Consider the following 14,606-nt stretch of genomic DNA (forward strand, 5'->3'; position numbering starts at 1 on the left):
AAGCGGTTTTGAAACTGTAGTTGTTGTGGCGGGGATAGGGTGTAAAGGGGAAATTAACCAAATTAAGAAAGAAAACGCCACTCGGGGAATTTCACCCCGAGAAATTTTCTGGGAAACACAAGGCACACAGGTAAGTTTACCGGTTGAGGCAAGAGACGCAGTTCACGGTTCAGAAAGATACAACTTTATTTTGAATAGTTTTAAAATGGGTGCAATTTAATTCGTCCCAAAAGAAAATCAATAGAAAATCAATTTGAGGGCTGGAGCGGAGTGGATGGGTAGAAGCTAAAAGGGCGGGGGGACCCACCAAATTAAGAAAACAAACTCAAAACCACCCGACGTAGTGAACCCTCTTCCCAGGGCACAACAAACAAAGGGGTAGGACACCACCACCCGGCCACAAGCACCACCACCACCAGTCTCCACCTGAGAGAAAAACGGCAGCGACCCCAATCACCTGATCACAGCAACTCCTAATTACAGGAAAATTCTGTTAGTTTTGCTTTAAAATACTAGGTTGCTCGCGTATACTTAAAAACACACACGCATGCCCGTTTCAGGACACACGCGTACACACAGGAGGGAGGAAGGGAGGGAGAGGACACTAGCTGTCGCTGGCATTTACCTATGACCACACTAGGGTTATCCATCAGACAGTATCAACAACGCCAAGAAGAGAGGGACACTCACCAAGTAAATACGCCACCGACATACGGGAGCACAGAGCAGCACGCTGCTAGTCACCCGGAAATGACGCACCAAAGAGGACAGAGGTGCAAGACACCAGGCGTTAATTACCAGCAGGGTCACCCAATGACCTGGCGCCTCTATACTGCTACATTTTCAAAGAGACAACACCATCACAAGGTCGCCATCACCCGCTCCCAGGTATCCGGCACCTGGAGACCAGGAGATGGCCTCCACCTCCGGAGGCAAGTTGGTGACCGGAGGGCGGCAAGAACGGCGACCCGAACGCCTTCCGGGGGCTCTGGGAGAGCCGAATGCGTCCGCCAGGAATCCAGCTCGTGATCCAGGTCAAGCGTTTTCCCCCAAACAGGCAGCCAGCTGAACGCCGCGTGGTCAACGCAGACGGGTCAAGATCGGGTGTAGGCAGAGGCAGCACTCAAATGCAGAGTTGAAAAACAAAACTACTTTAATAGTCAAAACCCAGATAGTAGTAGAAGTAGATAATAGTAGATTACTTGACGTGGTGCACATGTTGATCACCTTTCATCTGATCATTTCCTAAAGAGCAACGATTCACACTTTAGACTTTTAAGGCCTGACGTGATTGGTGAGATTTAAGCTGCATGATGCAGGACGCTTCTGTTATATATTTGTATTTGTTCTTCTTTAGATAAAAGGAATCAAATCTTTTCCAACTGGGACGAATGTGTGAAACAGCAGAGAATTTTTTAATTTACTCGAGCCAGACAGACAGGTGCAAGTTACGGGCAACCAACCTGGCTGTTGGAGAAGGAAACAGAGCGGCTGCATGCAGCGGTGGAGTCTATATTTTTGTAGTAAGTATACTGTGACTGCCTTTCCTAGTGGGTTTATGGTATATGTCACGTAGACTACACCACTGGCTGCACGTAAACTGCTGTCATCAATGGTGAGATGTTGGAGACGGCAACGTGAAGAACCAGACGACTCTGCGTCAGCAGTGGTTTTCCTGCCGCGTGGACACCTGCGGCTTATACATGTGCACATCTTTATTTCGTTATACATTTAGGTGGTGCGGCTTATATTCAGTCTTTTATTATATTCAGTGCGCTCTATAGTCCGGAACTTACGGTAATTAATTTTCATAACGTATTTAGTCGTCATACAGTGATTCTTTAATACAAGAATAGCACATTCTTTGATAAAGACACCAGAGAGGGACACGTGACCTTTTAATCACTGAAACACAAGATAAGTATGAAGCTTTAACAAGTTCTAAGTTTTCAGCAGAACAGAATTATGTACGAGTAAATACTGTACATGCAAGCAGACAAAGATAATGTATATTTATCATTGTAAATAGGACCATATGCAGTATTATACGGTGTATTTTTCAAGGTTATTTGCTTACATAGTTGGTCTTTATTATACCCTGTACATATATATTTATTTGGATAACACCAAAAACGTATTTACATGGTAATTTCTTTGCAATCATTTTATTTACAACGTGAAAACAGTGACATTGTGTGTGACCAATGAACTATAGGCATTTGTTTCAAATCTCAACTATGATGTTTTCTTGAAAAGAAACAATGTCTACATGACGTTTTTTTGTTGCCAATCTTTGATCCCATGTTTTGAATGTCTTTCCTTCACCAGGAAATATCTGCGAAGCTGAATTTATAAAAACTTTAAATCCTACATTGTTTGCGTCCATATTTGCGGTCGTCTTCTTCTTTTCTTCTTCTGGTGTGTTGCTGCTACCAGCCGTGAGTCAGTGGAACATCAAGAGATCAGCGGCGCTGCTCAAGGATTTAAATGATTATTCCAGTTTAAGATGTGGAAACGTTTTTTATTGCCTCTTCCTTTAGCTGTTAGCATTGCCAAAGCTAATACAACGACAAAACAATGACTTCCCTCTCGTGTGAAAGTTATATTTTATTCACTTCTGGTGTATCTTTCAATGGTCTTTCTAGTTAGGGGTCAAATGTGGCCCTTAGTAGGGGCCTCGGGGAGAGCGGACGTTTGGTTCAGTACACATTCTTCCTTTAACCATCAGGACGCCTTTGAATCGGACTCTGATCACAGATGGTTTGATCACTGCCAGTCGAACAATAGATGTTGCTTTCACATTATCGACTGTATATGAACGTGGTTGAGAAACTATGAGTGAGAATATGACACCTGGAAGGAGGCGTGATGATGTATCTGCATGAAGTGTTAAAACACTTCACATTTACATCCATTACACTTTTCTCTCCCCCACTTCCTCTTTGTCAGCTCAACTGACTGCAATTAAGATCAAAAGTCCTCCTGTGTGATGTAGAACTACAAACTTCAGATCGAATATTATATTTATATTATTGTGTTGAAGCCTCGACCGAGTCTATCGATGGTTTGGTCTGTGATTGACAGTTAGCACTTATATTATGTTATAATTTTTATTATATATTATGTTACATTATTAAATATATTATATTATTAATGGAATCCTGTACTTCTATTTCTTTTAGAGTTACTAACATTGATTTAACAACGTATATTTAGTGGAATCCTCTTTTATTTCTCCGTCGAGGACGTGATGAGGACCAGAAGTGAGTGCTGAGGATGTGAAAGTGATCTTTGAGTCAAAGGTGTTGATGATATTCTGATGCAAATGTGTGACAACGATGAAGCAAGGAGGAAGATGATGGAGGTAAATACGTGAGTAATCATGATGTAAGTTAGTTACAAGTCAACCACATAGAGACATATATGGCTTTATTCAAACCATCTTTGAAGTAACTGGTTCTTGCTTCAAGCAGAAAGTAAAATGTTCTCAACTTCCTGGTTTCATCGTCACTCTTCCATTCTGCAGAATGAGGCCGTGTGTCGTGCTTCTCTTTGCCGTTTCTCTGCTGACATTATGTGAAGCACAAGGTGAGGACTTTATTTTATATACATTTTGTTGTTGATTGTTTTTCAATGTCAAAGCTTTTATACTGTAGCACCATTTCTGCAATAGAAGTTGAGTTAAAAACGTATTTTCAATCTGTGTTTCTTTCAGGATTCTTGTTATTCCTTCTTGTACTGAGCTCTCAGAGGCAGGAAATCATCTCAGTTCACAGTATCAGAGCTTTGAAATTAACTATTCCAATATTAGTATAAAAATATAATGGATCTCAGCCAGTCAACAAGATTTTTTAATATTTTTCACATTTTGGGAAAGATCTGGATCCAAATTCAGACGTAAACACACACATTCAGCTTTCGTTGTCGAGGGAAAACTTTCTTTAAGTCATTTTTTAGTTTTTATTTAAACACAAAAAGTCAGTTATTTTCTAAAGTCATCCATGTTCAGTGTAGCTGATGCTGGGGGACATTAGTGTGGTGAGACGGAGGGAAAGAGGACAAAGAGACAGAATGGAAATACTTTGTCACGTCAAGAAGAAGAACTTTGAGCAGCAACTTGCTCTCAGTGGGTTTAGTTTCTGCTGTTAAGCTTCTCTGTGTCCTCAGGAAGAGACGACGTGAGACATTTTAAGAGACTTCTGTCACTTCATGTTAAGCAGTGATGAGCTGAAGGTGAACCGCTGGTTCAATGTGTAATAAATAAAGTGTAGTGATGGAGGAACATTCAGCAGTGAATGATTCAACATATATTGTGTGTGATGTTTATTGTATCATGTGTCTACTGTTTTTACAGGAATCATTGTGACTCCTGTGTTTGTGCTGAAGGGACGTGATCTGCTCCTGAAGTTTGATGCTGATCTTCCTGAGAAGTTTTCATATGTTGACTGGAAATTCAATAAAACAGTCACTTTAGTAAGATTTGAACCCAGAGGGAATCCAAATGTCCATCATAATTCTACTGGAGGGTTTGACTTTCCTGAGAAAAACCTCTCTCTGACATTGAAGAATCTACAAGAGGCCGACAGTGGACTTTATGCTGCTGTAGCAGCAACATTTACAGGAGACAAACTAGTAGCTGAATACAAGGTCACAGTTCAAGGTGAGTCTGTAAACATTTCACTGATAGTTTCTGCCGCCATGTCTCATGAACTCTTCACAGTAACCCCCCCCCCCCCCCCCCCCCTCAGGACCAGTGTCTCCAGTTGAACTGATCGTGGACCGAGTGGACTCCAACAGCTCAGAGTCATGTGACCTCCATGTGACCTGCAGGACTCACAACTCTCACATCAACAGCACTTTCAGATGTGACGACCGGGTCTGCAGTCAGGAGGGAGGAGAGCGATCAGAGGTCACGACCTCTGGGGCTTCTCTCCAGGTCTACCTGTTGAACAGCACCATCATCTGTAACCATAGCAACCAGGTTCACTGGACCCACGGCTTTAATACGACTGAACATCTTTGCTCCTCAAATGGTAAGACTGAAAGAGGAAACTACTACATGGTAATAATGCACCCTCTGCCCCCCATAAAAACACCTTATAGTGTCAACAATCAATGACCATGAAGGTCAGTAAAACTAAATTGTCTGTCTAAATAAATTAAATGATTTCTTACTATAGATCACGTTAAAGATGTTTTCACAATTCAAACTGCAGTCTGTCAGAAGCACATCAGGCTGTGAACATGTGACACATTCTCTGATCTGGTGCTTGTTTTGTTTTACAGATCCTCTCCTTCACTCCGGCTGGATTATTGGTATAACTCTCATTGTCGTTGTAATTGTGGTTCTTTTCGTCTTGCTTTGTTATCTTCAAAGGAGAAGAATCTGTAAGTCCAATTGAACATTCTAACAAATAATCACAACATTAGCAAAATCCTGTTTGTTTCCTCTACATAGAAACTCAATGTTTCCAAGTCCTCCATAACTATGTACCCACCTGTTTGGTTAAATAGCCCAAAATCACAAATCAAAGTTTTGCCTCAGAATGCTGAACAATGTGTACAACACAGGACGTCTTTTACACTGAAAAATATACAGTACATTTGATTTATTGCCAAAAGGTGCTTTATTCCTTACTGGGATTGTCATGATTTGCTGTTTTAGAGACACAAACATCCAAACATCAAATCCAACACATCGAAATGTGCTTCTGTTTGAGGATGGAGTAAATTAGACACCACCCAAAAGATGGACTCAATTTATCCATCAAAAGTTAAAGTAATGTAAATGTACAACTGTTCAATTCTTGAAGGTGGTGTTTTTTTCTTTCTTCAACAACAGCAGATTCAAGACAGATCATCAATAATACAGCTTATGAAGATCCTCAGGTAAGCGTTGCAAAAGAAAATTCAATAAAAAGTGGAACATACTCTACATGATGTTAAAGTTCTAGGTGCTTTATTTATATCTCATGCTGCAGTGTGATGTGCTTTCTACCCCGAGAGATTCATCTGAACTCTTTGTGAAAACAGCCTGAAAATGTGTTTCGTAGCAGTTTAATGAACTTTAGAAAAAAAGACTCATTCTTTAAGAAAAAGAGGCAGAAGTATTTAAATCAGCAGCTGTTAATCGTCAGGAGATGACTCCCCACGTGGGAAATAGAACAATTAAAAAGAAAAGTAACCTTTTCTTACGTATGTGATTCATCCTGCAGGAAGTAACATCAGCACCACCTCAGAATGAGAACGCCACCTACAGCTTGTTGGGATTTCCTGCTGGATCGACTCAGCCGGAGAGCATCTACGCTACGGTGAAGAAGCCTGACAGGTCCTCCAACGATTAAAGAGGAATGTTTTCCCAAATCCCGGAATTCTGCCTGAAGTTTGCAGTGTTATTGAAGCTTTCTATGTATTAGTTCATGTGACCTGCTTTTTGATTTGATTTGATTTGAAGCATTTTATTTCATGAACATGTAGACATTAAAAAATAAAAAAATTTAAAACTCAACATAGACATAGACCACAAAATTAGAAAAGTCACCTTTTGTTCAAGAAAAGGAGTAGAGGGAAGCAAAAGCTTATAGATACCCACCCCTATCCTGTCCATATTCTCAATTTGTATATATTACTTTGAAGATTAATATCATACATATATACACACACTCTCTCACACACACTCTCTCACCCACACACACGCACGCATACTCACACGCACAAATAAATACAATTTAAATTTCCGTCACTGAATATTTTCACAGATCTCATATTTGGCTAATGTGTATAATTTAAGATGTTTTTTGAACTGTGCAATATGTTTACAATCTTTGATCTTATCTGGTAAGTTGTTCCACAACTTCACCCCACAGACCGATATGCACCTGCTTTAATGCTGAAAGATTCTCATCTACACAAACGTCTCATTGGAGAGAGTTTAAAATGAATAAATGTTACCAAACATCACACATCAAAAGTAGCTGTTATTTAGCATCACAATCGGAGATATTAGTAATGACATATTTTACATGTGGGATCAAAGTAGAAAAAGTCAGAAATATGTCGTTGTCCTGCAGGAAGCCTCATCTTTGGATCCTGGTTTGATTCTTCATGTCACCTTTCATCTGATCATTTCCTAAAGAGCAACGATTTACACTTTTAAGGCTTCATCTGATTGGTGAGATTTAAGCTGCATGATGATTCTGTTATATATTTTCATTTGTTATTTTTTAGACGAAAGCAATTAAATAATTTTCACCTGACAAATATGTGAAACAACAGCAAAGAATTTGACACCTGAAAAGGAGGCGCGATGATGTGTCTGCATGACATGTAACTGGGGAGGATAAAACTGTCACAGGGGGGAGCTCTTGGGGAGGACTCTGAGTTGAACAGGTGGACACAATCAGGAAAGACAGACTGGTGACACATGAGGAAGGGCCAGGAACCTGAAACGAGAGGAGTGTTCATTTCCAAAATAAAACAAGAAGTCACAAAACAAACATGGAGACAGGACAAAAACCCAACTTGACATACAGGTGTGACAAAAACAAACATTTGTCCTGAAACACCATTTACATCCATGTGTGCACTTTCACTGGATATTTCTGACCTTGTTGTAGGAAGATGTGCTTTTTGATAAGACTAAAAGATTTTTAAGATAGATTAATTATCATTGAATTTGAAGCGGTCACACACAGATGCTTCCTTCAAACAAAGCTTATTTGGATTTTCTGTCTCAACGGCTTTAAATTAACGACAGAAGTAGAAAAAGTTTCATCCCAAACGGCTGCGACCTGGAGATAAACGGCCATCAGGTCACTGTGGTTTGCAGCAGTTACTTTATTAATAGAAGCTCTTTCTGTGTGAAGTGGAACCCTGTACTTCTATTTCTTTTAGAGTTGCTAACATTGAATTAACAAGAATATTTAGTGGAATCCTCTTTTATTTCTCCGTCGAGGCAACAAGGACGTGATGAACAGAGTGCTGAGGATGTGAAAGTGATCTTTGAGTCAAAGGAAATGTGTGACAATGATGAAGCAAGGAGGAAGATGATTGAGGTAAATATGTGAAAAATCATGACGTGAAGGTAGTTACATGTCAAGCATATGGAGACATATACGGCCGGAGAGGGGGCGTCGCTGACTGTACCGGTGGGCCGGATATGACGTACCATATGACCCCTGCTTTAAAGGAAGTGAATCTTTCTCAACTTCCTGGTTTCATCGTCACTCTTCCATTCTGCAACATGAGGCCGTGTGTCGTGCTTTTCTTTGCCGTTTCTCTGCTGACATTATGTGAAGCACAAGGTAAGGACTTTGTTATATATACATGCTGTTGTTTGGATTGTTTTCAAGGTCAAAGCTTTTATACCGTAGCACCATTATTGCAATAGAAGTTGGTTAAAAACGTATTTTTGATCTGTGATTCTTTGTATTTCATCAGGACTCGTGTTGTTCCTTCTTGTTCTCACCAGTTGAAACGGGCTGAACGCATCTTTCCCTCCAAGACAAACGTTGACCGTTACTCCTCTCAGAGTTGGACTCCTTCAGTGTTCAGTCTGTGGAAGTCTTATTTTCTAAATGCATCCATGTTCAGTGTATGTTGAGTGATGCTGGGGGACATTAGTGTGGTAAGACGAAGGGAAAGAGGACGAAACTTTGTCACGTCAAAAATAAGAACTAATAAATAAAGTGTAGTGATGGAGTAACATTCAGCAGTGGATGATTCATCATATATTGTGTGTGATGTTTATTGTATCATGTGTCTACTGTTTTTACAGGAATCATTGTGACTCCTGTGTTTGTGCTGAAGGGACGTGATCTGCTCCTGAAGTTTGATGCTGATCTTCCTGAGAGGGTTTTATTTGTTGACTGGAAAATCAATAAAACCGTCACTTTAGTAAGATTTGAACCTAGTGGGAATCCAAATGTCCTTCATAATTCCACTGGAGGGTTTGACTTTCCTGAGAAAATCTTCTCTGTGACATTGAAGAATCTACAAGAGGCCGACAGTGGAGTTCATGCTGCTGTAGCAGCAACATTTACAGGAGAAAAAACACTAGCTGAATACAAGGTCACAGTTCAAGGTGAGTCTGTAAACATTTCACTGATAGTTTCTGCCGCCATGTTTCATGAACTCTTCACAGTAACCCCCCCCCCCCCTCCCTCAGGACCAGTGTCTCCAGTTGAACTGATCGTGGACCGAGTGGACTCCAACAGCTCAGAGTCATGTGACCTCCATGTGACCTGCAGGACTCACAACTCTCACATCAACAGCACTTTCAGATGTGACGACCGGGTCTGCAGTCAGGAGGGAGGAGAGCGACCAGAGGTCACGACCTCTGGAGCTTCTCTCCAGGTCTACCTGTTGAACAGCACCATCATCTGTAACCATAGCAACCAGGTTCACAGGACCCAGGACATTGATACTGCTGAACATATTTGCTCCTCAAATGGTAAGACTGAACGAGGAAAAAACAACTTTTGGTGTCGACCATTAATGACTGTAAAGGTCAGTAAAACTAAATGATCAGTTTTTAATTGAATAAATGAAATGATTTCTTACTATAAATCACGTTAAAGATGTTTTCACAATCCAAACTGCAGTCTGTCAGAAGCACATCAGGCTGTGAACATGTGACACATTCTCAGCTGCTGCGTCGTTTAAACCAGGAAGACTCTTCTGATCTGGTGCTTGTTTTGTTTTACAGCTCCTCTCTTTCACTCCAGCTGGATGATTAGTATTTGCACACTCGTCATAACTGCGGCTCCATATGTCTAAGGAGAATAATTTGTAAATCCGAATAAACATTCTGATTCTGCAAAATCCTGTTTGTTTCCTCTACATAGAAACTCAATGTTTCCAGGTCCTCCTTAACTATGTACCCACCTGTTTGGTTAAATAGCCCAATATCACAAATCAATCTTTCAATCAAATCTTTTACTGGCATTAGATAAGGAAATGGTTCATGTATCTTTTGATAGTCCCCTTTACTGAAAAAAACATAAAACAAAAACACTGTTTTCTCGTTTTTAATCAAAAACGAGGAAACTGAAGTGGGCAGTCGTTTACCCGTTTTTCGTTTAGAACCAAAAAACAAGACAGACTTTTTACTCCGTTAATCCCAATTTGGGTTTTGCCCATGAAACGAAAATACAACGCGTAGCCGCTAAACTGGAAGTACGTAGATTTTCACAGCAAGAGTCAATGCAACTATTATGCTAAAAATCCGTCTGAGACCATTATAAACTATTAAATTCTTATTTTAAGGAAGAGTGTCCTCAGTTACTTTGCCAACGACGCCGGATGCATCAGTAGCTGCAGAGTGCTACCAACCAGATGTGGGCTCACTAACACACAAGTGTCACACGTTGGCACCAACAAACCAAGAAGCTGCAGAGATGTCCTTTACCCAGATGTTACGGTACAGCTGGACAGTGCTTTCAATAAATTGCCACACTTTTTCAAGATGGACTCAAATGTCTGATTGGTGTTCAAAGAGGACATTGTCAGCTCTTGTTATATTTATCTTGTTCTTCTACTTGTAAATAAGTCAAATATTGAATGTGAAATGATGCCATGACCATCATGTTTCCCTTTTGGCTTGTTGTACTCAGGTTGATTGGCAGTGTTGGATGTCCACCACACAGCTTCTGGCATTGAGGCAAGTTCAGTTTTGTGGTCATCTGATCAGAGCACCTTCTTCCACATGTTTGCTGTATCAGCCACATGGCCTGTGGCAAACTTCCAAAGGGATTTCTTATGGTTCTTTCAATAGCAGCCTTTTCTTGCCACTGTTCTATTAAGGCCAGATTTATGGAGTACACGGTTACTAGTCGTCCTGTGGACAGATTCTGTCCACCTCCACAGGCCCCAGGAGTCCACCACCATGGGACTCCTGGGGCCTGTTTCAATAAGGAGGTTCAACCAACTCTGAGTTAAAACTTGAACTCTGAGTTGACTTACCCTGAGATGGGAAACTCTGAGTTTTCGGTTACAGAACAGCTGAAATGAGTTAGTTCAATCAACTCTGAGTTGACCTACTCTGAGTTAAGCGCGTGCACCACAACTATAAAAAGCCATTATCAATGGAGCGCAGATATTACGAGTCACCATGGCAACAGCGCCAGACAAAAAGAGGTCTTCATATTTTTCACCAGCAGAACTGGATGTGCTTATGCAAGCATATGGAGAGTACGAACATATATTTAAAAAAAAAAGCAACACGGCTGCAGCGGCGAAGGACAGAGAGTTAGCTTGGGAGAAAATAGCTGCTCGAGTCAATGCGTAAGTTTACATTTGAATTACTGTTATACAGTGTTGTTTTTAATTAATTTCTATGTAATCTAAAAACTGTAATTTAATTCCGTAATTTAAAGTAAAATCTGATGTAATTGCATTAAATGCTGCATAAACTATAAAGCAATTCTGTATAAAACAATAGTGGATTTAACATCAAATTTTAAAAGATATATTTTTCCAAGAATAATTCATGCAATTGTATAATGTTTATTTGAAAGCATTAAAAGTGCAGTTTCTTGTCTCTCCTTGTATTGTTCAAGTGGTTGAGGTTGATATGGGATTTAGAAAGTAATTAGTAATAAGTAGACCAATACTTTCTAGAGATAGTCATTATTACATTAATCTAATTACACTGTTGAAGAAGCCAGTTGTAGTTAGTAATATAAGTGACTTGCCCAACTGTTATAATATCAGAAGTGAAACTGGAAGAACAGTGTGTTATTCAACCTAATTTTAATTTTCATGTAGGTGCAATCCTGCAGGCATTAAAAGAACATGGCAGCAGCTGAAAATGAAATATAAAAACATAATTCAATCAGGTAAGGCTTGAACATATCATGGTTGTAGTCTACCTAACTTTACAAACATTTGACATATAAATAACTAAATAGCATCCAGTGTCGATTTGATGCGCTCTGCGTGACTGAAATGTGCGCAATGAATGAATACCGAAAGAATGAATGAGGTGATTAAATACCACTTCCTCTTTAAAAAAGGGGAGGAGACGAAATAAACTCTGGGTTTCCCGAAGAAAACCTGCTCCCGACCAGGTTAGGTTCACAGAGTAAGTTGCCATGGTAACTGACTCTGAGTATAAGTTACCTCTCTTTCTGAAACAGGCTTGACTTACTCTGCTTTCTCAGGTTTAACATACCTCCCATTCTGAAACAGAAAACTCAGAGTTTCCCTCATTTCAGGGTTAACATACTCAGAGTTTTCACTTAACCTCCTTTCTGAAACAGGCCCCTGGTTGCTGCTTTATCAAGAACATCAGTGTTCTGCGCAGAAGGACCGAGCTGAACAGTTCACCATCAAGCAACTGCACCGGAATCGGTACTGAGAGCATCCTAGTCACAGTCTTTATATGCTTAAAGACAGTAAATCAATGCAGACATCAGAGGGAGACAATTAAATGATAGAGATGTACAGAGAGGGCTTTTTCAGTCTGTGGGAGTTCCCAAGGCCAAGTGGATCATTTATATGAGTTGATGCACACAGTTCATGTTTGCTGGAAAAGAGTTCTGTGGAACCTTCCATTGTACGAGTGATTTGGCGGAGCTCAGCACAACCAATTAACCGATAAGCCTTTGCGTCAAAGGCAAAGAGTTTGATGGGAGGCAAGCTCAGCAGTTTCAGTTCCGTAGCTGTGATCTGGTCCAATAGTGGTGCAGTTCACTTTTCTAGTTTCCACCTAAAACAAAACATGCAGAACAGACTTATACAAAAGTATTTTTAAAGGTTATTTGCTTTCATATAGTTGGTCTTGATTATACTTATTCATATATATGTATTTGTTTGGATAACATCCACTAAAACATATTTAAATGGTCATTTCTTTGCAATCATTTCATGTAATTTTATTTATTTTCTGTGAAATTAGTGACTTTGTGTATAATCAATGGATTATCAGTATTTGTTTTAAACAGGAACTTTGTTTTAAAAATTAAGTTTTCTTGTAAAGAAAAAGTGTTACATGTTTTTTCTTGGCAAAATGCATATTTGAGTCCACATCATGAATTTTCTTCACCAGGAAATATCTGCAAAGCTGAATTTATAAATGCTTTAAGTCCTAAAGTTTGCGTCCATGTTTGCTGCTTTGCGCTTGTCTTCCTCTTTTCTTCTCCTGGTGTGTTGCTGCCACCAGCTGTGAGTCAGTGGAACATCATCAGGGGTTTAGAAGGTGACCTTTAAGTGGGACCTTTCCTCCAGGGCGGCGTGACGTGTGTGAGATCCATTTCTTCATTGGTGCTTCTTGAAGTCCACGAGGTGAACAGTGATGACGGCAGACACCTATGGGGCACCGTTTGTAAAATGTTGCACGTTCCAAAATCCTGCGCCGTTTTTCCACATTTAGCATTATCATATGAACAAAAAAGCACGACAATATTCACATGTCACTTTTTCAAACATTTAGAGAGAAATTCATGTACATTCATGCAATAACTTTTCCAAGGATAATGTTTGGCAGTAACAAAGTTGTTAAATAATATAAATGTTAAATCTAAATCTAAATGTTAAATCTAAATCTAAATGTTAAATATAAATCTAAATGTTAAATGTTATATCTAAATGTTAAATCTAAATGTAAATGTTATATCTAAATTTTAAATCTAAATGTAAATGTTAAATGTGACACATTCTCAGCTGCTGCATCATTTAAACCAGGAAGACTCTTCTGATCTGGTGCTTGTTTTGTTTTACAGATCCTCTCTTTCACTCCGGCGGGGTGATCGGTATTTGCATTCTCACTCTCGTCATAACTGCAGCTCTACATGTCTAAGGAGAAGAATCTCTAAGTCCAAGTAAACATTTCAACAAATAATCACAACATTTTCAAAATCCTATTTATTTAGACCATACGTATTTAAACAAATACGTTCCGGGTCCAGTCGGTCCACGGCCAGGTCAACTGGAGACACTAGTCCTGAGAGGGGGGGTTACTGTGAAGAGTTTATGAAACATGGCGCAGAAACTATGAGTGAAATGTTTACAGACTCACCTTGAACTGTGACCTTGTATTCAAGAGTTTGTTCTTTCGGAATCCTTCTAGTTGTGCAGTTTAATCTCCGCTGCCTTTGTACAGTAAATGTTCTCCAGCAGGTTCAAATCTTACTAGATTAACCCTGTTGTTGAATTTACACTCAATAAATAAACTATTGAAGAACAGCATCAAACTTCCCTTCTGCACAAACTCAGGAGTCCCAGCAGGGGTCTCTGGGGAAACAGGAGACGCAAAATACTGTGAAAATGACTCGGCCGGCGCATGCGTCTGCGTCGTTGCGTCGACGCACTCGTTTCAATTCATGGTTCTGCGTGTGTTGCAGACCTAGAGAGTCACGTCTATTTATTTATCATAGACTTTACTGCCCCGTGCATCGCCACTGCTGCTTTTCATCGCGGACATATTTGTCCCGTATTTTCCTCCACAACTTGGCGCACCTCTCGACCGGCAAACCGGCGTTTGCGGCGATCTCCCTCCGTGAATCCAACTAATCCCGCCAATGACGGCTTGTATAACCGGTCATATTTACGCATTTCTTCCGACAAAAGCTCTTCAATCTGATCCGTTCCCTCGTAAACATTCTTCG

General features: G+C 40.0%; 2 protein-coding genes and 1 long non-coding RNA gene across 5 annotated transcripts; 2 read left to right on the forward strand and 1 right to left on the reverse strand.

Moving 5' to 3' along the window:
* The first annotated feature begins 3,456 nt into the window (after positions 1-3,456).
* Positions 3,457-6,962, forward strand: LOC120815787 (uncharacterized). Of its 3 annotated transcripts, XR_013467186.1 has the most exons (7): positions 3,457-3,588; positions 4,355-4,660; positions 4,749-5,033; positions 5,287-5,388; positions 5,843-5,889; positions 6,216-6,426; positions 6,879-6,962. XR_013467186.1 is itself a non-coding variant. In XM_078099613.1 (6 exons), exons 1-6 carry the CDS (start codon positions 3,528-3,530, stop codon positions 6,342-6,344), a joined length of 930 nt encoding a protein of 309 aa, XP_077955739.1. In that variant the 5' UTR covers positions 3,457-3,527; the 3' UTR covers positions 6,345-6,508. The 3 variants fall into 3 exon arrangements, 2 of the variants coding, with proteins under 2 accessions (XP_077955739.1, XP_077955740.1); XM_078099613.1 differs by lacking the exon at positions 6,879-6,962 and having other exon boundaries at positions 6,216-6,508; XM_078099614.1 differs by lacking the exon at positions 6,879-6,962 and having other exon boundaries at positions 5,846-5,889; positions 6,216-6,508.
* Positions 6,963-8,158: 1,196 nt separating this feature from the next.
* Positions 8,159-9,822, forward strand: LOC144405490 (uncharacterized). The gene is made up of 5 exons (XM_078098923.1): positions 8,159-8,303; positions 8,777-8,895; positions 8,989-9,082; positions 9,167-9,507; positions 9,707-9,822. Exons 1-5 carry the CDS (start codon positions 8,159-8,161, stop codon positions 9,731-9,733), a joined length of 726 nt encoding a protein of 241 aa, XP_077955049.1. The 3' UTR covers positions 9,734-9,822.
* Positions 9,823-12,863: 3,041 nt separating this feature from the next.
* LOC144405540 (uncharacterized) lies at positions 12,864-14,201 on the reverse strand. Its single transcript, XR_013467188.1, has 2 exons — positions 14,018-14,201; positions 12,864-13,308 (listed from the first exon to the last, which is right to left on the reverse strand). It is a non-coding gene; the product is annotated as an uncharacterized LOC144405540 (long non-coding RNA).
* Between the last annotated feature and the right edge of the window lie 405 nt (positions 14,202-14,606).

This window comes from Gasterosteus aculeatus, chromosome 3 (assembly GCF_964276395.1).
Source record: "Gasterosteus aculeatus chromosome 3, fGasAcu3.hap1.1, whole genome shotgun sequence".
In the NCBI taxonomy this organism is placed as follows: Eukaryota; Metazoa; Chordata; class Actinopteri; order Perciformes; family Gasterosteidae; genus Gasterosteus; species Gasterosteus aculeatus.

Excerpts from the sequence above, each read along its gene's own strand:
- LOC144405490 (XM_078098923.1), top strand. The coding sequence starts at position 8,159 with ATGACGTACCATATGACCCCTGCTTTAAAGGAAGTGAATCTTTCTCAA. Across the intron at positions 9,083-9,166 it reads ATACAAGGTCACAGTTCAAG|GACCAGTGTCTCCAGTTGAA; the intron begins GTGAGTCTGTAA and ends CCCCTCCCTCAG. Across the intron at positions 9,508-9,706 it reads GACCATTAATGACTGTAAAG|CTCCTCTCTTTCACTCCAGC; the intron begins GTCAGTAAAACT and ends TTTGTTTTACAG.
- LOC120815787 (XM_078099613.1), top strand. The coding sequence starts at position 3,528 with ATGAGGCCGTGTGTCGTGCTTCTCTTTGCCGTTTCTCTGCTGACATTA. Across the intron at positions 4,661-4,748 it reads ATACAAGGTCACAGTTCAAG|GACCAGTGTCTCCAGTTGAA; the intron begins GTGAGTCTGTAA and ends CCCCCCCCTCAG. Across the intron at positions 5,034-5,286 it reads ACATCTTTGCTCCTCAAATG|ATCCTCTCCTTCACTCCGGC; the intron begins GTAAGACTGAAA and ends TTTGTTTTACAG.